General features: G+C 40.1%; 1 protein-coding gene across 1 annotated transcript in view; it reads left to right on the forward strand.

The window, feature by feature from the left end:
* Positions 1-12536, forward strand: part of col4a1 (collagen, type IV, alpha 1) — a 41207-nt gene extending 28671 nt beyond the window's left edge. The window contains exons 25-52 of the mRNA XM_058393045.1: positions 147-338; positions 474-642; positions 797-889; positions 1021-1125; positions 1237-1334; positions 1434-1584; positions 1685-1798; positions 1897-2064; positions 2235-2324; positions 2527-2679; positions 2788-2886; positions 3008-3097; positions 4151-4290; positions 4517-4643; positions 4811-4891; positions 5098-5196; positions 5324-5374; positions 6931-7116; positions 7245-7378; positions 7481-7553; positions 7844-7915; positions 8016-8144; positions 8273-8371; positions 8460-8672; positions 8783-8960; positions 9074-9188; positions 9279-9451; positions 10556-12536. Coding sequence (XP_058249028.1) covers positions 147-338; positions 474-642; positions 797-889; positions 1021-1125; positions 1237-1334; positions 1434-1584; positions 1685-1798; positions 1897-2064; positions 2235-2324; positions 2527-2679; positions 2788-2886; positions 3008-3097; positions 4151-4290; positions 4517-4643; positions 4811-4891; positions 5098-5196; positions 5324-5374; positions 6931-7116; positions 7245-7378; positions 7481-7553; positions 7844-7915; positions 8016-8144; positions 8273-8371; positions 8460-8672; positions 8783-8960; positions 9074-9188; positions 9279-9451; positions 10556-10637 — 3474 coding nt within the window. The 3' untranslated portion in view covers positions 10638-12536. The remainder of the gene's footprint in view (positions 1-146; positions 339-473; positions 643-796; positions 890-1020; positions 1126-1236; positions 1335-1433; positions 1585-1684; positions 1799-1896; positions 2065-2234; positions 2325-2526; positions 2680-2787; positions 2887-3007; positions 3098-4150; positions 4291-4516; positions 4644-4810; positions 4892-5097; positions 5197-5323; positions 5375-6930; positions 7117-7244; positions 7379-7480; positions 7554-7843; positions 7916-8015; positions 8145-8272; positions 8372-8459; positions 8673-8782; positions 8961-9073; positions 9189-9278; positions 9452-10555) is intronic.
* Positions 12537-24199: the final 11663 nt, after the last annotated feature.

Consider the following 24199-nt stretch of genomic DNA (forward strand, 5'->3'; position numbering starts at 1 on the left):
TATATTCAAACCTGACTGTGCTGTTGGTAGCTAGGCCACCAAATGTGCTAAGGCTAGCGTGGACACTGTGGGCTAGTGCATTTAACAATTTCGTATTTAACAATTGCATAATAAAAAAAACCCTTTGTCTTGTCTCTAAACCACAGGGGATTGATGGCACCCAAGGTTTAATGGGTACTCCTGGGGCAAAGGGTGAACCAGGTGATATCTATATATCCCCAGAGCTGAAGGGAGAAAAGGGCTTACCAGGGTTTCCTGGTAGTAGGGGACTGCCAGGCATAGATGGAATACCAGGTGCAGATGGACGTCCAGGTTTGCCAGGACAGAAAGGAGAACCAGTAAGTACTAATAGTTTTCATATCTTAAACAAACTACACCAAGCATTATATGAGTATGTGTGTAGATACTTGAAATTTATAATTAAATAAAAGAATATCTGTGTATGTAATCTACAAACCATTATTAATTCAAAGGCTAGAGAGGGCATTAAAGGTGACCGTGGCCCAGATGGAGATACTGGGCTAAGAGGACCAACTGGTGAGAGAGGACCCCCAGGTCTCCCTGGAATCGGCCGGCCTGGAGAGCCAGGAGAAAAGGGCAGTCAAGGAGCTCCTGGTGTTCCAGGAACACCAGGAAAAGCAGGCCAGTACTTCCAACTGTACTTGTTGAAAAAATTGTTTTCAAAAAGTGAAAAGTGTTTTCAATTGTCATGTGAATATATAAAATTTATATGTACAAAATGCACATACTTTTTTGACTAAAATATTAATATAAGAATCTCCCATCCTTACAACAGGACCTAAAGGTGAACCTGGAAAAGGTATAAGTACACCAGGACCTCCAGGTCCACCAGGACCTCGTGGTGAGGCAGGATTACGTGGCCTTCAAGGTAACTTAATATGTAGCTTTTACCAATATCATTAGTGTTTTAAAATGGCAAAATGCAATATATATGCTTAAGTTTATTGCATTCACTTAGATTCAGTTAAAGTTCTATGTTTGGTTGCATTTCTTCTGAAGGTGAAAGGGGTTATGTTGGAGATCAAGGATTGCCAGGATTTCCAGGTGAAAAAGGAGACCCTGGTCTTCCAGGAATTGGACTTCCGGGTCCACCAGGTCCAAAAGGTATATTAGATTTTTTATATAAAATGCTGCTTTAAATTGGAAATTATAACAATAAATTACTTTCATAATGCCAGATATTTCAGAAATGCCTTTCTTTCTATTTTTGTTTAGGTCACTCTGGTTTACCAGGTGCACCAGGGTTCAATGGAGACCCTGGAAATCCAGGCCAGGATGGTTCTCCCGGACACCCAGGAACACCTGGACCAAAAGTATTATTTTGACAGAAATACTGATTTTGAAAGAGTATCAAATTGTATGTACAAACTAATTTGCTCCTGTTTTAATTAACTGCTGTTATTATCATAAAGGGTGAACCTGGCATTGGCCTTCGTGGACCCAAGGGCTCTATGGGACAGCCAGGAATTCAAGGATTTCCAGGTGAAAAGGGTAATTTAGGAATGCCAGGTGTACCTGGAACTGAAGGAGAACCTGGACCACCTGGTCCTCAGGGTATAAAAGGTACAATAAATTAGTATTTTTAGTGTCTTAGTCTTACAGCATTACCAGAAAATCAAATGGAACCAAATTTCTGTGATTTACCTTAATCTTTCACTTCTAGGTGATTCTGGCCCTCCTGGGTTCCCAGGTTTGTCAGGCCCACCTGGACCCCCAGGATTCGGGGAGCCTGGACAACCAGGACCAATGGGACCTCCTGGAGAACCTGGTCCCTTAGGCAAGTTTCTTCTTAAGTAGAAATGTCTAAACTGTATATGATTCATGATCATTATTGACACTTGATGACCCCTATACTGTATTTCTGTAATGTTTTAGGTCGAATTGGTGAAAAGGGAGAGAAAGGCCCCCAAGGTTTTCCTGGTCCTGCAAAACCTGGTCCTCAAGGTGAGAAAGGCAGCTCCGGTTTACCTGGATCACCAGGCCCTAAAGGGTTGCCAGGTGAACCAGGAAGTCCAGGTAAAGATGGATTCCCTGGGGAGAGAGGTAAGAACTGTGTGATTCCCTGTACTTTTCTGTAATAATCTCTTTATATACACTCTTCTATAAAAATCATCAATGAACATGAAAAAAATGAAAATGATCAAATCATCATGAAAAATAATCAGAAATCAACAAATTAACCTTATTTCACTGTTGGATTTATTTATTTCTAGGTCCCAAAGGAGATATTGGAATAATGGGAATTCCAGGGTCACCTGGATTCCCGGGGAATACAGGATTCCCTGGTGCCGTCGGACCTAGAGGTAGAGGATTTGGATTTTCTAAAGAGGATTTATTAAATTTTTTTTGCTGTCTTACTGTCAAATTAACCTATTTCAAACATTTTCAGATTTCTCTGCTGAACAATTTGTGAACATTTTTACAAATTTATTTTAATTGTCTTTTTTATTGGTTATGCATGCATGTATTGGTTACCTATGCTTAAAATGTTCTTTAAACTGGTAGGTGACCCTGGTCAGAGAGGGCCTACGGGAGAGTTTGGCGAAGCAGGCCCTAAAGGAGAAAGAGGAGATCCTGGTCTTCAAGGACCACCTGGTAATATGACTGATGTGGAAATGGAGCATATGAAAGGAGAAAAGGGAGACAGCGGAGAGAGAGGTTCGAGACTTATCTTAACAGTGAAGGCTTAGTGCAATTCTGCATCAGTATGTAGAATTACATATACATGTAATTGGTGAGTAAATGACATGTGATATCCATTTACAGGGGATCCAGGCCCTACAGGACAGAAGGGGGTTGCTGGAGAATCTGGAGATCCTGGAATGCCTGGAAAGGATGGAATGCCTGGTTCACCAGGAAAGCCAGGTAAAGTTTATGTCAGCAATCTGTAAACAAGATCTTATCATTTTCTCAGTTGTATAGTTTACCACAGCAGCAAAAGAAAATTATGTGACCTATTTTTAATGTTACATTTTTTGCAACTTAGGTGATAAAGGTGATCCAGGATTTCCTGGACAAACCGGACCAGATGGGCAGCCTGGAGCAAAGGGCAGCATGGGAGAAATGGGATTGCCAGGTACAAATGAAAATGCACAAATCATAGAACTAAATGTTGACATGTGGAGCATTGAATATGCTCTGTATAGTACTCTATTACAAATAAACCTGGATTTAATAATTGTACTGAACTGAGTAATTGATCAGTGATTCATGATCTGGCTTTATCAACTTCTTCAGTAAGACTTGTAAAACAACCGGTTCAAGTCAGCTACTTCAGTGGCATAGTGGAATAATGCAGAAACAAGTAGCGCTGTCACTTTCAATTTTGTTGATAATGGATTAGTTGACTGTTTCTTTTGATTAATGATCCTGTTGTCAATATATTATGGCACCTTAAAACCTACTTGTATAACTGGTACAATTGTTAATATTTATTTTTCTAAAATTTATTTTTTTAAAAAACTACTTATAACTGCTATATAAATATACTTAATTTTACCCTAAAACTGAGTCTTTTTGATAACTATAAATTTAGTTATTTATTTATCACTCTATTTTCTGTTATGTATAATGCATTTTCCCCAACTAACATACAACACTATCTGTAGCATTACTGTTTCTTACTGTAAGGGAGACAATGAAGAAAATGTAAATATACCAAATTGAAAATCAGTTTAAAATAACATAATTAAGTCTTTATTGAACAATTTTACAGATTTGTTATTGTTATTACATGTAACTGCAGTTATTTGCTATAAAACAAGATCTTGCTGGCCACTGAATTTTATACTGGTCCAATCTGGCCCAAACTTTTCAGTTTCCTTCTTGGAACAGCTGGATTGGGTTCCCCAGTGTTAGAATTTGTTGCAGTTATAGTTTTTGACCACTAGGCAAAAAAGGCTTTAATAACTGTATGGAAGCTGTCTGGCCCAGAACATCTAAAAATACAAGCAAAGCAAAAGAATATCTGTTAAATTATTTTAAAGTTCTCATTACAGGTAGTTGGATTTAAATAGAATTCAAAATGCACTGAGTTATGAATGATTTGTTAAATGGTGGGGTGTTGCCACACCTGCCCCTATGGTTGAGCCACAGATGGGTAGTAACCTATTTATGTGTGGGTTTGCAGGACCATCTGGGCCAAAAGGCAGTAAAGGTATTGCTGGTCAGCCTGGCCATTTTGGGTTTAAGGGCGATACAGGAGAAAAGGGTGAAAAGGGAGTAGCAGGGCTTCCAGGAATAGGAATTCCTGGCCTCCCTGGAGAGAAGGTACACACACACACACATACACACAGACACACACACACACACACACACACATATATATATGCACACATATATATGCATGCAGATATGATACATGTGTTGGTCAAAGGCAAGGGCATTACTACAAATATTTTTAGAAAGTCTTATTTAAAAATTATATTCAAAATTCTAGCTCAAACCAATCATTGTTATATTCATGATGTGTACTCCCTGTATCTTATACATGTAGGGTGAAATGGGTCCACCTGGTTTTCCTGGGGAGTCTGGACAGAAGGGAGTGAAAGGTTCCATGGGAATCCCAGGCATACCTGGAACCCCAGGGATAAAAGGAGACCAAGGACTGATTGGTTACCCAGGCAAGATCCTTTGTTCTCTGCTTGTTAATGTACCTGTACAACTCTCATGTAACCTATGAATAGAGGTTAAGTCTATAGTTAAGTCTGAGATTTGAAATGTTTGCCATTTCTGTTGAACGTACATTGCTAGCTTTCCTCAAATGCAAATATTTCTGCTATCTGAACAGGTAGCCCTGGGGTGCCAGGTGAAAAAGGAGCCATTGGATTGCCTGGATTACCAGGGCAGACTGGTCTTAAAGGACAGCCAGGTGGGTAAACAGACCTTTTAACCATGAATAAATACATAATAATGTTTAGCTGACATTTCCTATGTTTCTATTGTTACTATGTTTCTGTGTATGTTCCTTCTGAGATTATTAAGTATATAAGTTTTCAAGAACAGTTTTCGTCTGTGACTATCCACTTATTGAAAGCCAAAATAAATAGTCCTGTTGAAACATATTTCTGTATCCAGGTGAACCTGGACTGCAGGGTCCCCCAGGGACACAGGGGACGAAAGGAGAGCCAGGAAAAGACGGATTCCCTGGAGCTGCTGGAGAAAGGGGTCTCCCAGGTTGGTTGCTTAGCTATAATATTGGTCTTAAATCTTTCATGAACACAGACAAACAGATTTAAACAGATACTAAATGCACTATATTTCGAGAAATTTGCTGATTTGCTTGTTTTGTTTTATTCTTTAGGTATACCTGGTAGAGGATTTCCAGGAACCCATGGGCAGGCAGGTGAAAAAGGTCAGTTTCTGATCTACCTGGAAGAATTATATGAAATAATTACTGTGTATCATCTTGCATATATTCACTTTTATTCAGTTTTTGGGATTTTGGACACAAATAGAAACTACATACACTATACTGCCAAAAGTATTCACTCACCCATCCAAATAATCAGAATCAGGTGTTCCAATCACTTCCATGGCCACAGGTGTATAAAATCAAGCACCTAGGTATGCAGACTGTTTTTACAAACATTTGTGAAAGAATGGGTCGCTCTCAGGAGCTCAGTGAATTCCAGCGTGGAACTGTGATAGTATGCCACCTGTGCAACAAATCCAGTCGTGAAATTTCCTCGCTCCTAAATATTCCACAGTCAACTGTCAGCTGTATTATAAGAACGTGGAAGTGTTTGGGAATGACAGCAACTCAGCCACGAAGTGGTAGGCCACGTAAACTGACGGAGCGGGGTCAGCGGATGCTGAGGTGCATAGTGCGAAGAGGTCACCAACTTTCTGCAGAGTCAATCGCTACAGACCTCCAAACTTCATGTGGCCTTCAGATTAGCTCAAGAACAGTGCGCAGAGAGCTTCATGGAATGGGTTTCCATGGCCGAGCAGCTGCATCCAAGCCATACATCACCAAGTGCAATACAAAGCTTCAGATGCAGTGGTGTAAAGCACGCCGCCACTGGACTCTAGAGCAGTGGAGACGCATTCTCTGGAGTGACGAATTGCGCTTCTCCATCTGGCAATCTGATGGACGAGTCTGGGTTTGGCGGTTGCCAGGAGAACGGTACTTGTCTGACTGCATTGTGCCAAGTGTAAAGTTTGGTGGAGGGGGGATTATGGTGTGGGGTTGTTTTTCAGGAGCTGGGCTTGGCCCCTTAGTTCCAGTGAAAGGAACTCTGAATGCTTCAGCATACCAAGACATTTTGGACAATTCCAAGCTCCCAACTTTGTGGGAACAGTTTGGAGCTGGCCCCTTCCTCTTCCAACATGACTGTGCACCAGTGCACAAAGCAAGGTCCATAAAGACATGGATGACAGAGTCTGGTGTGGATGAACTTGACTGGCCTGCACAGAGTCCTGACCTCAACCCGATAGAACACCTTTGGGATGAATTAGAGCGGAGACTGAGAGCCAGGCCTTCTCGTCCAACATCAGTGTGTGACCTCACAAATGCGCTTCTGGAAGAATGGTCAAAAATTCCCATAAACACACTCCTAAACCTTGTGGACAGCCTTCCCAGAAGAGTTGAAGCTGTTATAGCTGCAAAGGGTGGACTGACGTCATATTGAACCCTATGGATTAGGAATGAGATGTCACTTAAGTTCATATGCGAGTCAAGGCAGGTGAGCGAATACTTTTGGCAATATAGTGTAGGTATTGCAGTAACACATTCGGTCTTCCCTTCCGGTGATGTTTTGGGGTTTCTTCATATTATTTATATTTATAATTTATAATTAAATAATTTTTTCAATAATAGTAAAAAACGTGGCAGAATTTGGCCTGGCTATTGAGTTGCTGGATACTGAGTGCTTTCTTTGTACTAGAAAACGCCTCTTCAATTCTTAGGTGAAAAAGGCAACCCAGGTCCCCCTGGCATGGCTGGAAGCCCTGGTGTTCCTGGAACCAAAGGAGAGAAAGGCCTACCTGGATTCCAAGGTACTCATGGTCGACCTGGTGAAAGAGGACTTCCAGGGCCATCAATGGAAGGCCCTAAAGGGGATAAAGGAATTCAGGGAGAGCCTGGAGAGCCAGGTAAACCTCTTCTGCCAACTTAAGCTTTGAGACACTGTTGTAGTAAGTAGTATATAGTGTTGAATATAGTGAATACATGAAATCTAGTAGATAGTGTAATTGATATTTTTCTCATATCACACTTCTAGGGCAGACTGGTTCTCCAGGTCCAGCAGGTGTTCCAGGTAGTGCTGGAACTAAAGGTGAGAAAGGAGAAAAAGGCTTCCCAGGCATACAGGGTCATCATGGTTTGAAAGGCGATAAAGGCTTCATTGGAGACATTGTGAGTTAAATTATGTACAGAAGGCGTAAAATAAATTTAAAATTCAACAATATTGAACAAGATCAAGACATATTTTATAAATGTGTATTATGTGCCATACAGGGTGAACCTGGTATACCAGGCAGTAAAGGAGTAAAGGGTGAAATGGGACCTGCAGGCCTTCCTGGGTTCCAAGGTAAGAGCCATATTTAAGGTTGAACAAAAAGATAATACCAAATGACTACTGATGTTTATATTTTTACTTGCTGTACAATTCTGCAATAGAAAACAGAGGAGATAATAGAAGGGAAATAGATAATAGAAGGGATTTTTTTTGATGGACAATAACAGTATAATGTGATTTATAAACAGTGCAATGTGTTGAATGCATGATAGTTCTTATCTTATTGCTTGATTTTTTCAATCACTTTTGTGTATTGCTAATTAAACATGAATATGATTACATTGCAACATGTTTTTTCTCAGGAATAAAGGGTGAGGCTGGTTTGACTGGTTTCAAAGGAGAAACTGGTGACAGAGGATTTCCAGGTGCTAAAGGTGTGTGGAATAATAGGATCTGTGAATGCTGTTCACATTTGGCACTTAAACGTTTTTTTCAAGTATAAATACTTTTTATTCATTATATCATATATTTCAGGTAATGATGGCCCTCCCGGACCTCCTGGACCCCATACTTTTATAAAAGGAGACATTGGTTTCCCAGGACCACAGGGTCCCCAAGGTTTACCAGGGCCTCAAGGGTATCCTGGACCAAAAGGACAGCAAGGTAATCTTATAAGCAAACACTCTGTTAGATGTAAACAGTGCTTCAGGAAAACATATTTAATATTTTGTATGAGTTGTGTCTCTGTCTTTTGACCATCTCATATTTTTCTCATTCTCCTACCTATTAAGGATTGTTGGGTATACAAGGTATTAAAGGAGAGGATGGGACACCAGGATTTAATGGGTTTCCTGGAGCTAAAGGAGAACAAGGGCATAATGGACCTTCTGGTATATTAACTTCCTCATATTATTTATGCAGTTTTGTCTATGCCACATTCTCCCAGTATAATTTTTTATTTTACTCTGCTTCCTTTAGGACCCAGAGGATATCCAGGTCCTCCGGGTCCTGATGGTGTCCCAGGTCAGGTTGGCCCTCCTGGACCCTCTTCCATGGACCATGGTTTTCTAGTGACTCGGCACAGTCAGTCAGTCGAAGTGCCCCTGTGTCCACAAGGCACCACTCTGATCTATGATGGGTACTCCCTCCTGTACGTGCAGGGAAATGAGCGATCCCATGGCCAAGACCTTGGTCAGTGATGCAAATACATTCTTACTGTGGATGAAGCAAATTGTGGACATGTCAAATAAACAGAAAACTATATAATTAGATATATTGCAAATGCTTATCTTTCTTCACAGGTACGGCGGGTAGCTGTTTGAGGAAGTTCAGCCCAATGCCATTCCTCTTCTGTAACATCAACAATGTGTGCAACTTTGCCTCTCGTAATGACTATTCTTACTGGCTCACATCTCCTGAGCCCATGCCTATGAGCATGGCTCCAATCACTGGCGAGAGCATCAAACCTTTCATCAGCAGGTCGGTGTGTTTGTGCATCAGTGACTGAGAGTGGGCAGCTGAATGTCTTGTTGATGTTTTTCTATCTGTAGCTATCTACAGTGATGTTCATGTGTGTGTGTGTCTTGCCATAGATGTGCAGTGTGTGAAGCCCCTGCCATGGTGATTGCTGTTCACAGTCAGACTATAGCCATCCCACCCTGCCCTCAAGGCTGGATCTCTCTGTGGATTGGTTATTCCTTTGTCATGGTGAGAAAAAAACAGCAAACACAGTGTCAATTATGAACCCTGAACAACCAAGTAGTGATCAGTGTGCCATGCTTTCTGTCTCTGTTTCAGCATACCAGTGCAGGTGCTGAGGGCTCCGGTCAGGCTCTGGCTTCTCCTGGGTCCTGTCTGGAGGAGTTCCGTTCTGCTCCTTTCATTGAGTGTCATGGCCGTGGCACCTGCAACTACTATGCAAACTCCTACAGCTTCTGGTTGGCCACCATTGAGGATAATGAGATGTTTAGGTAAGTATTTGCATGTTTCACTATATGAAATTTGCGACTTGTTTAACTGCATGGAAATACATCCTTCTTTATGGAAGCAATTTATTCCAGATTAGATTCTTATATCTTAAGTAAGCCAGAATTGCAATTGTTATAATTAACATTCCCTGGGAATTCAGGATGAAAGCAAATGTCTATGTTTCAGTCACTAGAGGGCAGCAGAACACTCGTTTATGCAAATATTCCATCTGCACAGGCCTGGAGCAAAAACCGTTTGTGTTTGTCTTGCACTTGCATGTCCATGGTTCAGTGCTTATATCTGATGATTTGGCTTATTATAGCCCGTCATGAAGCCACTCATGATGCAGTACAATGTGGTTATCATAATGAAATTGTAATTTGTCGGGCAATGTCAATGAGAACTTCATGACTGCAGAGAGATATTGTAATCTAAAGACATTCATTTGCTCACAGCAAACATAAATATGCCAGGGTTTAGGAAAGCTGAAGGAAAAGAGAATGTAATCCAAAGTAAATGTCACAAATATCAACTCATGTCAGAATCATTTATCAGCTCTCAGTCATTAAGTAGTAATCTATGTATGTAAACTTCCACCTGTGATAGTTCTAACTTTCATGCCATTGAGGTTTGTTCATGTTTAGTATATACAGTGAGCACAAATGTTTAAATGCTGTAATGTTCATCTGACGGGTAGATTTTGGTTAGAAAAGTGAAAAATCCAGACTTTTAGACGACACTGAAAAGATTACAGTTACACATTAAACTTAATGTAGGCTTGAAAGAAAATATAGTTGTGCTCCAAATCATGCTAGAGTAGGACAGACTTAAAAAGGACCAAAATCTGCATAATTTCAGTCTGGCCAGTCAGTAATGGACACTTGTCTGTTGTCAGATGGGTATTTTGTCATGAGAGATTTGAAAGATTTGAAATGAGTTATTTATGGCTTATTTTCTCCCAGTTACTTGGGAAAATTGTACATCAGGGTGACTTCTTCCAAACCTGGCATATTTAATCTAATATTAGCAAACTGTCTGGCTGCTTTGATGTGTTTTGGAGAATTAAAACTTATATTCCTTTGATTAATTTCCATATCTCTTTGCAGCAAACCTGTCCCCACCACACTAAAGGCTGGGAATCTGCGAACTCACATCAGTAGGTGTCAAGTGTGCATGAAGAGGACTTAACCTGGTCATACACCTTTTTCCGCAGTTGGCTTTTATGTTCCAGTCTTACAAAAGAAAAACAGTATGGTGCTACTTCACAGAGAGAGAGAGAGAGAGAGAGAGAGAAGAGATGGACTGAAATGTTCTTTCAGACTTAAGATTGCTGAACGAAACAATATAAGAAGTTCCAGAGTGATGGAACCCCAAACCCTGGTGCTTCTGCTTCATATAGAACACTACACTAATATCCTCATTGTCTTTCCTAAATAAATGACACCTGTTTGCAATTGCACTGAATACATCTATTAGTAAACAGGCAGCCATTTTGAAAAGAGGTCTTCTGAATCATGTTTTAATAAATACAGCTATACTTTTGGTTAAAATTCTAAGTACTGTTTTGCCCAGTTTACTTAACAACACCCAGAATAAGTATCCTGTTTATCTCTCTCTTTTGTTCCACTCAGTTTTTCATTATCATATACTAACTTTAGAGGTTTTTTTTCCAGTAATATACTATAAGTTATGTCTGTCCTCCATGTAGTCCAGAAGCCAGGATGTACTTTGTGCTCTGTTGTAAATATATCGCTTTGTTTTATAATTAACATCTTGTCAACATAATCTCTTCAGGAAAATACATTTAGTTTTGTCAGAATTATTTATGAAGGCTATAAGACATAATGAGACCAAGGACACATTTTGTATATGGCCATTTCCACTCTCTTGACCAAGTCACAATATAATTTGCAATTTGATTAAGGCACATAATAGTGAATTGTAGAATTTATCACTATATGCTTAAGTAAGCATATATCTGTGTATAGCTTTGAAGCGTGTGATTATTATTTCAGTGCCAGAGAGTGCAGTGGGGCAAAACATGTTTACATCATACAAGCAATATCAGCATTTTTTTGTGCAAATAGTGTGCAATGTGTGTGCATGCATTTTGCCATCCCTCAGTGGTCATACCTTCTTATTTGAGAGGACATTTTCCCAGTTTGTCTGATTAGTTTTCAATCTTACACACAGCAGTGTATCTCAGTGGTGTGAGTCCTTTCATGACACATTGTTTCTTGAGAAGTCGAATACCTTTCACACACACACACACACCCTCAACCTAATAGGTAGATTCCCTGATTTAGGTAAACACTAGCATTCTACACTAATCTGAAGCTGAACATGTACAGCATATATGTGACTACGTGCAGTTCTCAAGGCCAGCATTAAGAATTTTACCATGCAGGTGATGTCAATAAAAACTGAGCATGATTGCCATGTTCCTTTCCTTTATCTGACTTTTGCTCCTTCTCCTCAAGACACTTGATTATTTTTCTTGCTAGACTCCATGTGTCTCAATTCCTTTTGCTGTCTTAAGTGGTAATTGAATGCTAGACCAAAGAATATGCACATATGCACATACCTAGTTTTACACTGAATATACTTGACTTTGCAAATGTTATATATTTCAGGATCCCCTATATTCTCCACAAGGAATATATTCAGTTAAAACTATGCCACTGTTTTAGCCAAATCTCTAAGGCATCTAATGTAACATATCACAATCCTCATAAATTACAAGAGGTTTCCCCCAGTGCTTCCTCTTCTGTTTTATAAGGATTTACTTTAGAGTACCCATAAAATGTTTGTCCTGGTTTATCTCATACCAACTGATTGTATTCTTTCATGTAATGTCACTAAGCCCACTTACAAGTTATTGTGCTTTGGGGTTTTTGCTGGTGTTGTCTTTCTCGTGAATGTTCAGTTGCAGTATTAAAAGCACTTGCTCACCATTGTGATTCATGGAAGAATACAGAGATGGATGGGGTTTTCAAGAACAGGGTTTTTCTTGAGTTTCAAATTAGTTCACTTTGTGTCTTTGTCCCTTCTGTATTGAACACATACAATAAATCAGTTTGTCCATTTTTTGGCTGTCTGTTATTTCCAAGGCAATTTTCCAACAAGATATGTCAGTAAAATACACAACTTCACAGCTGGCACCACAACAGCACACACACAGGAAATGATCCATATCATATTACTCCAAGAATAAAGGTTGCTACAAAGAGTAGTGTATTACCAGTCATTGACATCTGTTTAGATAAAGCCTTGCAGGTCCTCATATAATAATGCTATTGTTACCACAGCTTTTCTTTTACATGTTAAATACCCTATACAACACTAGAGTGTGTTTTGTGTACATTTGTATGTATGTATGTATGTGTGTGTATACACCCCTGTTACATCAGTGTCCACCACTTGCCATTACAGGTTACTATCCTGAATGCTAACAAGTTTCCATGGTTACTATTTATATACAGCAGTAATGCATTGCCTCATATTACCTTCTGCTATAAATACATTTAATTTAGAATTCAATGCTCTATTACAACTATCACAATGCACAAAATATAGTACACCTAATAGTATTAACCCTAATAATATAGAAATATACTTTATAGTCTAGCAGTATGCAGCATAGGACATGGCTCAAGTAATCATGGCTTGTGTTCTAAGAATGAAAAGAATCTACACATCAAGAAGTTGCTGAGTGATGAATGATAGAGGAAGTTGGGATGAGTGAGTGAGGGATAAGTGGGGATGAGTGAGGGAGTGAGGTTGAGTGACGGAAGAAGCTTGGGTGAGTGATATACACTATATTGCCAAAAGTATTCGCTCACCCATCCAAATAATCAGAATCAGGTGTTCCAATCACTTCCATGGCCACAGGTGTATAAAATCAATCACCTAGGCATGCAGACTGTTTTTACAAACATTTGTGAAAGAATGGGTCGCTCTCAGGAGCTCAGTGAATTCCAGCGTGGAACTGTGATAGGATGCCACCTGTGCAACAAATCCAGTCGTGAAATTTCCTCGCTCCTAAATATTCCACAGTCAACTGTCAGCTGTATTATAAGAACGTGGAAGTGTTTGGGAACGACAGCAACTCAGCCACGAAGTGGTAGGCCACGTAAACTGACAGAGCAGGGTCAGCGGATGCTGAGGCGCATAGTGCGAAGAGGTCGCCAACTTTCTGCAGTCAATCGCTACAGACCTCCAAACTTCATGTGGCCTTCAGATTAGCTCAAGAACAGTGCGCAGAGAGCTTCATGGAATGGGTTTCCATGGCCGAGCAGCTGCATCCAAGCCATACATCACCAAGTGCAATGCAAAGCGTCGGATGCAGTGGTGTAAAGCACGCCGCCACTGGACTCTAGAGCAGTGGAGACGCGTTCTCTGGAGTGACGAATCGCGCTTCTCCATCTGGCAATCTGATGGACGAGTCTGGGTTTGGCGGTTGCCAGGAGAACGGTACTTGTCTGACTGCATTGTGCCAAGTGTAAAGTTTGGTGGAGGGGGGATTATGGTGTGGGGTTGTTTTTCAGGAGCTGGGCTTGGCCCCTTAGTTCCAGTGAAAGGAACTCTGAATGCTTCAGCATACCAAGACATTTTGGACAATTCCATGCTCCCAACTTTGTGGGAACAGTTTGGAGCTGGCCCCTTCCTCTTCCAACATGACTGTGCACCAGTGACCAAAGCAAGGTCCATAAAGACATGGATGACAGAGTCTGGTGTGGATGAACTTGACTGGCCTGCACAGAGTCCTGACCTCAACCCGATAGAACACCTTTGGGATGAATTAGAGCGGAGACTGAGAGCCAGGCCTTCTCGTCCAACATCAGTGTGTGACCTCACAAATGCGCTTCTGGAAGAATGGTCAAAAATTCCCATAAACACACTCCTAAACCTTGTGGACAGCCTTCCCAGAAGAGTTGAAGCTGTTATAGCTGCAAAGGGTGGACCGACGTCATATTGAATCCTATGGATTAGGAATGGGGTGTCACTTAAGTTCATATGCGAGTCAAGGCAGGTGAGCGAATACTTTTGGCAATATAGTGTAGTTGGGATGAGTGGGGAGGGTGGGTGGGCATAAGTGAGAGAGGGAGTTGGAATGAGTGAGGGAGGGAGGGGTGGAGATAAATGAGAGAGGCAATTGGGATGAGTGAGGGAGGGATTGGGATAAATAAGAGAGGCAGTTGGGATGACTAAGCAATAGGAAGTGTTAGAGTTTGGCATGAATAATGGAGATTGAGTTTTGCCAAGTAAATCTGGAAAAAAGAATCAAGATATTTTGCAACCTTCATCACACTGCAGGTGCTATCATTCTTCTACGGTCCCATTTGGATGATATCATGCACCTGAGGCTTACTGAAAGATCACATGCTCTAGATTATGTGGGCTGACTACTATAATATGGTACTTGGATGTTGTTCTTGTATGTGCAGAGATAAAACAATAGCTGGGAAAAAACATCATTGGACTCAAACTGAACATGGACAAATGCTTTTTGTAGACGTTTTAGGTAGAAGTCTTTTGTTGTAGAAATCTTATGTCACTCTTTCACATCTGAAGGAATCAAAGCAGACCCCAATACATAACATACTCCAGAGCTGGTGATTGAGAGGGCAGTTGGGATCATTTCAGGAGCAATACAGAGGGATTTTAAGTCTTATTTGCTTTATAACATTACATAATAATACTGCATTCTATTCAATTGTATATCATACATCAAAACATTTGAGAGAAAGAAATGTTAATAAATATTAACACCAGTGCAATTTCACGAAATCAAAATTTGATCAGAATGTTGCTAACCAATCAGCAATGTCACTGCTTCAGTAAAGAAATTATTGGATAAAGTATATAAGATGAGGTGCATGTATGTGTTTTACCTTTAGCATGTTGTTTATTTGATGTTTAATTGAAATCAGGCAATAATTACAAAAAGTCTAATCACAAAACAAGCCTTTGCAAGATCCTGTAAAAGAAAAAACATTCTAGACTAAAAGATTCATAATTTCGCACAACACATTTGTTGCCTATAGCTTTTTTTTGTTTTGGGTATGTTTAATTATTTTTTTCAGTGTAGTCCTACTGTAAGTTGTAATAATAGTTGATACACTTTCATTTATACCATTTGAACAAATGTATGGGGATCAGTTTACAGCAAATTTCCAGGATGATTTTTGTACCTTGTTTGCTCCTGATCAGGATATGATCATGGTCAAGACATGCTGCTAGGACCCATTATATTCCCTTTTATAATTATAGTTTCATTATGAATAGCAGATCTTTTTTTGTTATTACAGTATTACAGTAATGTGAATAATGCAAGCATTATCAAATGCAGCCTACAAATCTGGTCAAAGAATTAGTAAGAATCATAATTTTAATTCTAAAATAATAAATTGTGATTCCTATTTCTTTAGGGATCATGCAGCATGTGGTTTTTATGTCTGAGCTGCACCAATTTGGGTCTAAAATCTGAGATGAGTGAATAGATTTAACATGAGGGAGCTAGAGAGTTAGTTAGAAAGCTGGGTCTTACAAAGAGGACTTAAATAATGAGCCATCAACCCAAATTGTTTAAAGAACGGGTGATCAGGCGGTCAGAGTATGGGATTGGTTTTGGAATCTTATAATAGTTTACCTAGTGGTACACTTGAGGGCGCTGTTTCCCTGTAGTTTGAGAAGTGAAGGATTAGTTTACCTGTGAGCTATTTTTCTATATATAAATATATTTTATATTGGTTTAGTTGTTTACAGTCATAGAATATATGCATATTAGTGTCAAATGTAACATCTTGTATTTTTTATTGAACCTGAATTAATGAACCTGACCTATGTCCCTATATCCTTTTCTTGCTTGAAGAATTTTCCACTACAACATTAATCAATCAGGTTTGGAGGCTGGCCTCCAGTTAAAAAAAATGCTGGTCTAGAGGACTTCACAGATTTATAGTTGAAGGACTAAAGTTTGGAAATGGAAAATAACAATCACTGTGAATGAGCACAATGGGCTTTGTATGACTCTATTTGACTCTATTTATTATATGATTCTATTTATTAACAAGGAACTAAAAGAAATGCAAGTTGTTTGTATTAACAATATTTGAATCTGCTCCACTTCCTTAGAAAATCATATCAAACCTGTTTTTTCTGTTTTTATTAGAAGCTGATGTAAAAGCTGAAATATGTAATGTACGTTAGTTGATTGCTTCCACCCCAGACCTGTGCAATAGGTTATAATGTATTTCCTGGATTGGCCAAAATCTACAAGTATTTTTGAGAAGTCTGGCCACTTTTGAGGTCTGCAGTTGATCTGAAATTCTCTCTTCCACTTTCATGAAGTGCAAGGATAATTATACTAAAGTGCACATCTAAAGCCATTTACGTTAATGAAAAATGTCTTTGCAGAATAAAGTCTCCTGGTGGCTCAGCATCTTCTCTCAGTACTTATGCATCACCAGACTTAACAGCACCAGGTTCGGTGGGGGCTTTTTTTAAATAATTTTTTTTATGATTTCATTTTAATGGTAACTATACACCAGGCTCCAAGAATGTGGGAATATTTTACAATGCCCATGTGTGCTAGAACCTCTTCACTGGAAGTATATGGTTGAAATCCAACTCTGAATTTCAATTCAATTCAGTTCAATTAAATTAAATTTAGTTCCATTTAAAAAAAAACTTTATTTATCCCCAAGGGGCAATTTATGGCACACAGAGTAGTTAAAAAAAGGATCAGTGCAAATACAAAATAAAATAAAATAAAATAAAATAAAATAAAATAAAATAAAATTGATGTATGATGATACATGGAATAAGTCCGTTAGTGCAAAAAGCTTTGAGTGCACATCTGTATAAAATATCTGTAAAAGTAAACATCTGTATAAAATACAAAATATCTGTGAAACTGTGAAAAGGAATTGCTTAAAAGCCAAAACAAAAGAAGAGGTATTAAGACCAAAAACAGGTTGCATTTGCTGAAACCTCCCTCAGTTCCAATCATCCAGGTGTGCACCACACTGCTGCATCATGGTGGCTGTTGCATACAGATGTGGCTCAGGTTGTTAATTAAATTAATTTGGCTGAATTGAATCTACACTGTAGGCTTGAACAAACTCTTCTATGTCATTCCCAGTGGTGCTTCTTGAACAGATGTTTATGCCTAATAAACTTTGTTTCCATCTCTCTTCAAACTGCATATCTGATCTTCCTGCTTCACAGGGCTTATTAGCAATTCTTTTTTTTTTTTCTTCAAAGGTCTATTGATTCCTATGAAAGCATGTACTGAGTTGTAAAATGCAGAGCCTGAATTTCAGAATGTCATTAGATTTTATTGTTTTTTTCAGGAAGACACTGTCTCTGAATGGGGCCCTTAGTTCACCTCTTGTGTATGGAGGTTTGTCTTCAAATAATTTAACTTCAGTGATACCCTTATTTATCATCTTCAAGCAGGGGCGATTCTAGGATTTTTATTAAAGTGGGGCTCAGCCCCCAAAGAGGGTATAATAGTAAAAAATAAAAAAATTAAATAAAATAAACATTTGACTAACAGGGTAGGGTGGTAAACTTATTGCAGCATTCCACACACACACACACACAGACACACACTTGTCCTCTGATCCTCGCTCTGTGATGCCGCAGTCTGCAGGTTGAAGAACGCGCTGAAGGACGTGGAGGAGCCGAAGTCTGCCGCCGTTTTCATATGAAATTTAAAGGGGACTGAGGCCATCACGAATTTGAGTACAGTTTATGGAGAATCTCAGAATTATTAGGGGGGCTGAGTAGAAATGTTAGAAATGTTTAGTGTTAGCCCCCCCAAAAATGGCCTAGCGATGGCCATGCCGCACACGCTTTACATGCGACGTACCCTGGCGTAGACAATGGAGATAAAGCAGTTTACGCGGGTCATCTGTTCTGAAAGCATCATCTGTGAGTGCTTGTGTTATAACCTCACACTATCTTTTGTGGTATAATTTCTGTAGCCATGTCTCTGAAAAAGGGTAAATCAGGCATCAATGTTGCAAAGAGGAAAGTTGTGAGATCAACCATCGAGTTGAAACAGATAAATTCGTTATTTCCTATGGGGAACATAATTCGGTTTTCAACCAAATCGGTATTCCACCAGACTTGGAATGAATTAAGGTTGAACACCAAGGTACCACTGGACCTTCTTTTTGGCCCTCCTCTTTGCCTCCTGCCTGGCAGCTCCATGTCCAACATTCTACTACCAATATACTTACACTCCCTCCTCTGAACATGTCCAAACCATCTTAATCTGGTCTCCATAACTTTTTCCCACAAATGTCCAACATGAGCTGTCTCTCTGATGTACTTGTTCCTAATCCTGTCCAACCTTGTCACTCTCAAAGAGAACCTTAACATCTTCAGCTCTGCTACCTCCAGCTCTGACTCCTGTCTCTTCTTCAGTGACACTGCCTCTAAACCATACAGCATGGCCGGTCTCACCACTGTCTTGTACACCTTCCCCTTGATTCTCGCTGATATTTTTCTATCACACAGAACTCCCGACACCTTTCTCCACCCATTCCAACCTGCCTGCACTCGCTTCTTTTCCTCTTTCCCACACGCTCCATTACTCTGGACCAGTGGTTCTCAACCTTTTTTTTCAGTGGGCCACACTATGGCCAAGTTCAATGTGCGTTCGCAAATGTATGTTGATCCAAATATGGAAAGCACTTTTGAACTTAATGATCTGAGGTTTTATCCAGAGGTGTTTCGGCACATTTCTGCAACTGAGGATGACTGCTGCACGGTATGGCTGTGTCCTCTTGCGTGAACATCCATCAGTTCATCTTCTAGTGCGCGGCGGGGCAAACAGAAAATTACAGCCAAGTCCTTGATTTTTTTCCACAGGGAAAGTGATTGGTTCTCTGATGAAATGTACTGCATATTTTATTTTCTCAAAAAAGATGAATTTTTCCTGCATTTGATTGACAGTTTAACAGTTTTGGCTGCCTGTCCTAGACACTTTCAGACGTCCACCGGGATGTCGTCAGGACCAACTGCCTTTCCACTTTTCATCCTCTTCAAAGTCTTCCTGACTTCATCCTTTCTAATCTTATCTACTTTCTGTTCCACAGAGTTCACCTCTTCTACTCTTTTTCCCCTCTCATTTTCCTCATTCATCAGCTCTTCAAAGTACTCCTTCCATCTCCTCTGTACACTCTCCTCACTTGTGAGCACCTTTCCATCTCTATCCTTAATAACTCTAACTTGCTGCACATCCTTCCCATCTCGATCCCTCTGCCTAGCTAACCTGTACAAGTCCTTCTCTCCGTCTCTAGTGTCTAGCCTAGTGTACAACTCATCATATGCTTTCTGCTTGGCCTTAGACACCTCCCTCTTCACTCTGCGCTGTAACTCCTTGTATTCCTGTCTATTCTCTTCAGTCCTGTCCATGCCCCACTTCTTCTTGGCTAACCTCTTCCTCTGAATACTATCCTGAACTTCCTCATTCCACCACCAAGTCTCCTTATCTTCTTTCCTCCATCCAATGACACACCCAGCACCTTTCTTCCTGTCTCCCTGATCACTTCTGCTGTAGTTTCCCAGTCATCTGGCAGCACTACCTGACCACCCAGAGCCTGCCTAAACTTCTGTCTAAATTCCTCACAACATTCCTCCTTTTTCAGCTTCCACCACTTGGTTTTCTTCTCTATCTCTATCTCTGACCTCTTCTTACAGACCATCAAAGCCATCCTACACACCACCATCCTATGCTGTCTGGCTACACTCTCTCCCACTACCACTTTACAGTCACTAATCTCTTTCAGATTGCCTCTTCTACATAGGATGTAGTCTACCTGTGTGCTCCTACCTCCACTCTTGTGTGCTCTCCTCCCTCTTCTGAAAATAAGTGTTAACCACAGCCATGTCTATCCTCTTAGCAAAGTCCACTACCATCTGTCCTTCTAGGTTCCTTTCCTTAACTCCAAACTTGCCCATCACCTCCTCATCACCTGTGTTCCCCTCACCAACATGTACATTAAAATCTGCTCCTATCACCACTCTCTCACCCATGGGAATATTCTCTATCACCTCATCTAATTCACTCCAGAATCTCTCTTTCTCCTCTGACTCACAACCTACCTGTGGGGCATAACTACTAACAACATTCAACATCACCCCTTCAACCTCTAACTTCAGACTCCTCACCCTGTCTGACACTCTCTTCACCTCCAGAACATTCCTCACAAACTCCTCCTTCAGGACCACACCTACCACATTTCTCTTACTATCCACACCATAATAACAGTTTGAATCCTGCTCCTCTACTATAAGCCTTGCTACCCTTCCACCTGGTCTCCTGTACACACAGTATATCCACCTTCCTTCTCTCCATCATATCAGCTAGCTCTCTACCCTTCCCTGTCATAGTTCCAACATTCAGAGTTCCTATGCTCAGTCCTACACTCTCACCTTTCCTCTTCTCTCTTTGTCTACACACTCTCCTCCCTCCTCTACTTCCTCAACCAACAGTAGCCCAATTTCTACTGGTGCCCTGTAGGTCAACGGTGCCGATGGCAGTCGTTGTTAACCCGGGCCTTGACCAATCCAATAGGAAATTCAGAGTACTGGCGATTCGCATTATTACATTTGGCAATTTTTTACGCCGGATGCCCTTCCTGACGTAACGCTCTCTATTAACCGGCACAGAAGTCACTGGACTGTGACCTCCATAGCTAGATTATTGGATGGTACTGACTGGTGTGATGTTATTTATTTTCTACCAGTATCTTCTTTGCAGGAACCTTCTGCTATGCCTCAGAGCAGTTTATGCTGATTACAGACTACAAAATTGTGAACAACAATTTTTTTCAACAAAAGTTGAAAATATGAAAAACAAGTAGCAATTGTCAGTGAACAGACAACAGTGAACAGTGGACAGAGAGTCCTACCACTCATCTCAAACCTCTCTGATTATGAAAGTCAAGAAGCTTTATTGTCACTTCAACCATATATAGCTGATACAGTACACAGTGCAGTGAAGCAATGTTCCTCCTAGACCAGAGGTGCTACACATAACACAGACAAAGTACAGTGACGCAGACAAACATAGAGCTAAACATAGAGATCTGTTGAGATACCTGATTGCCTGAGAGAAGAAACTGTTTAACAGTTTAACGGTTGTGCAGGTCCGAATGCTCCGGTACCTCTTTCTGGATGGCAGAAGGGTGAAGAGTGTGTGTGAGGGGTGTGTGGGATCATCCACAATGCTGTTAGCTTTGCAGATGCAGCGTGTGGAGTAAATGTCTGTGATAGAGGGGAGAGAGATTCCAGTGATCTTTTCAGCTGTCCTCACTATCCGCTGAAGGGTCTTGCGATCCGAGACAGTGCAGTTCCCAAACCAGGCAGTGATGCAGCTGCTCAGGATGCTCTTGATGGTCCCTCTGTAGAAGGTGGTCAGGATGGGAGGTGGAAGATGAGTCTTCCTCAGCCTTCGCAGGGTTTTTCTGGTGATGGAGCTGGTGTTGAGTGACCAGGTGAGGTCCTCCGCCAGGTGAACACCAAGGAATTTGGTGCTCTTGACAATCTACACACTTTTAGTTTTTTTGAACACATTACTATTGTATAAGCCATCGTGTCATCAAAAACAGTAAATGTTGCAACATTTCAGGTATGCATTTAAACTCATATTAGCGGTTATAGACTTGGAGGAAACAACTTGCTGCCCACTGTGACCCCCAGCAATATGGTGAGATTCTAAACTATTTATATTTATGATTTGCAGCAAAGAGCCTAAGCTAGAATTGAACCTTGACTGCCTGAATAACAATATGTTGTAAGTGTGGTAGCAAGTGATTTTAATTTATGCAATTTTAGAGACTCCAGTCAGCCTAGAAGCATGTCTTTGGACTGTGGGAGGAAACCGGAGCATCCGGAGGAAACCCACCAAGCACAGGGTATTTATTTATTTATTCATTTATTTATTTATTCATTTAATTGAATATAGACATTTGATTGTAATTTGCAACCTACATACTTAAAAGTATAAAAGAGATGCTTGAGATAATTTCACTTTCACTTAGGAGAATATATTTCTTACTGTCTTTGTTGCTGTCATCTGCAAGCAGTTGTTCTTAGAATGGAACTCATCAATCACTTTCCTTTTCTATAAGTCCTCCTTTTTTATCAGACGCTGGTCTTGTCGAGGATAAATATTAATAAGTGGTTGTACTTTTCAGTACTTTTCAACACGCTGTGTCCACAGAGATCTGGGTTTGAACCCCATGGAGTGCGGGCAGCCCGGATGTTACAGAACAACAATTCTTAAATAACATTACAAAATCATTTAACCTTCTCCTTAGCATGGCACAGCTGTAGAATACAAAGGTGGGATGGCCAGCATTCTGATTTCTCATTAATGTTGTCAATACTCAGCTCCACTGAACTGGTACTGCCCTGCATCAGTAATTGTGTCCCTTATGTGTGTCTTCTAAGTTAGTATGTGGAGTTCCTCAAGAGTTGATCTTTGGACCTTGTCATACATGCTACGTTTTGGTCACTTGCTCAACTGTTCTAATACTTTTTATATTCATTGATATAACACAAACACAGCTACAATTTTCACGATCCTTCATGACTGTCTATGTTGTATAACAGAGTGGATGTCTTAAAATGGAGGTCCTTATAGTTGTTCTTTTATTTAATAGGTTACTATTAAATAAGTGTACGAAGGTGTTCATGGGAAAAGATGGACAGAAGGTAAATGCCTGTGCAAATCCTGCAGATTGCACTGGTCAACACAGTACATGAACTGTAGAGCATTAATGAGGTTAATGACATGAGCATTGTCCAGATTTTTGCATGTGCTCCAAAAACTTTCTCTGGTGATTTAAATCTATAATAAGGTTGTAATTTCATTGTAGGGCATCCCTTTTTTGTAGGTTTACTTCACAGGATTCAAGTCCTCATTGTTTTTTTAAAAAGAGGATTATTGAAATACTTTTTTTGTTTTTCATAAGATAAGATCAGATCAGATAAGATAAGATTAGATAGAACTGTATTAATCCCGGGACTAGTTTTAAGCTTGTGTTTATGATTTCTGTGTCACGTGATCTCGTTGTTATTTGTCCCACCTATTTCACTGTTCTGTTCGCACCTTCTGCCCTCACCTGTTTCCCTTGATAAGCCTCCCTATATATACACCAGGTGTTTAGTGGTTTTAGACACCCAGGTTCTGTCTCCAGCTCGTGTGATGTCACATTTTTATTTCCTGACACAGGAATAAGGAAATGCTGGGACAGATTACACATTAGAAAATGCAATTACATTATCCCTATAAAATTTACTGATAGTTTATTCAGTTACAACGCACAAGTTGATTATCTAGTTAGAGACATTACACTACCAACTGTCATAAGGTACAGAGCTAACCTATAAATGGTATAAATAAAATGTGTCTAGGTTTTAGTTCTATTATCGGTCGTAATAAGATAACTGTAAGGATACGCCGGACGCGAATGAAGTAGAATCCATATTGCAGATCTTTATTAAATCTAAAACAGCAGGCAAAATCGGAAACGATATGGAATAGCCAACAGGGTCAAAAGCCGGGAAATCAAACACACTCGGAAAAACAAACCAAAACCGCAAAACCAGGAATCGTAATCACAAGAACAGGCACAGGTCATACACTAAGACAATCTAGAAATAATCAGACAAGGCTCAGTACGTACTCCAAATGGGTAAACGATACTTCACAGAGAACACTAGAT

This window comes from Hemibagrus wyckioides, linkage group LG06 (genome assembly GCF_019097595.1).
Source record: "Hemibagrus wyckioides isolate EC202008001 linkage group LG06, SWU_Hwy_1.0, whole genome shotgun sequence".
Lineage (NCBI taxonomy): Eukaryota > Metazoa > Chordata > Actinopteri > Siluriformes > Bagridae > Hemibagrus > Hemibagrus wyckioides.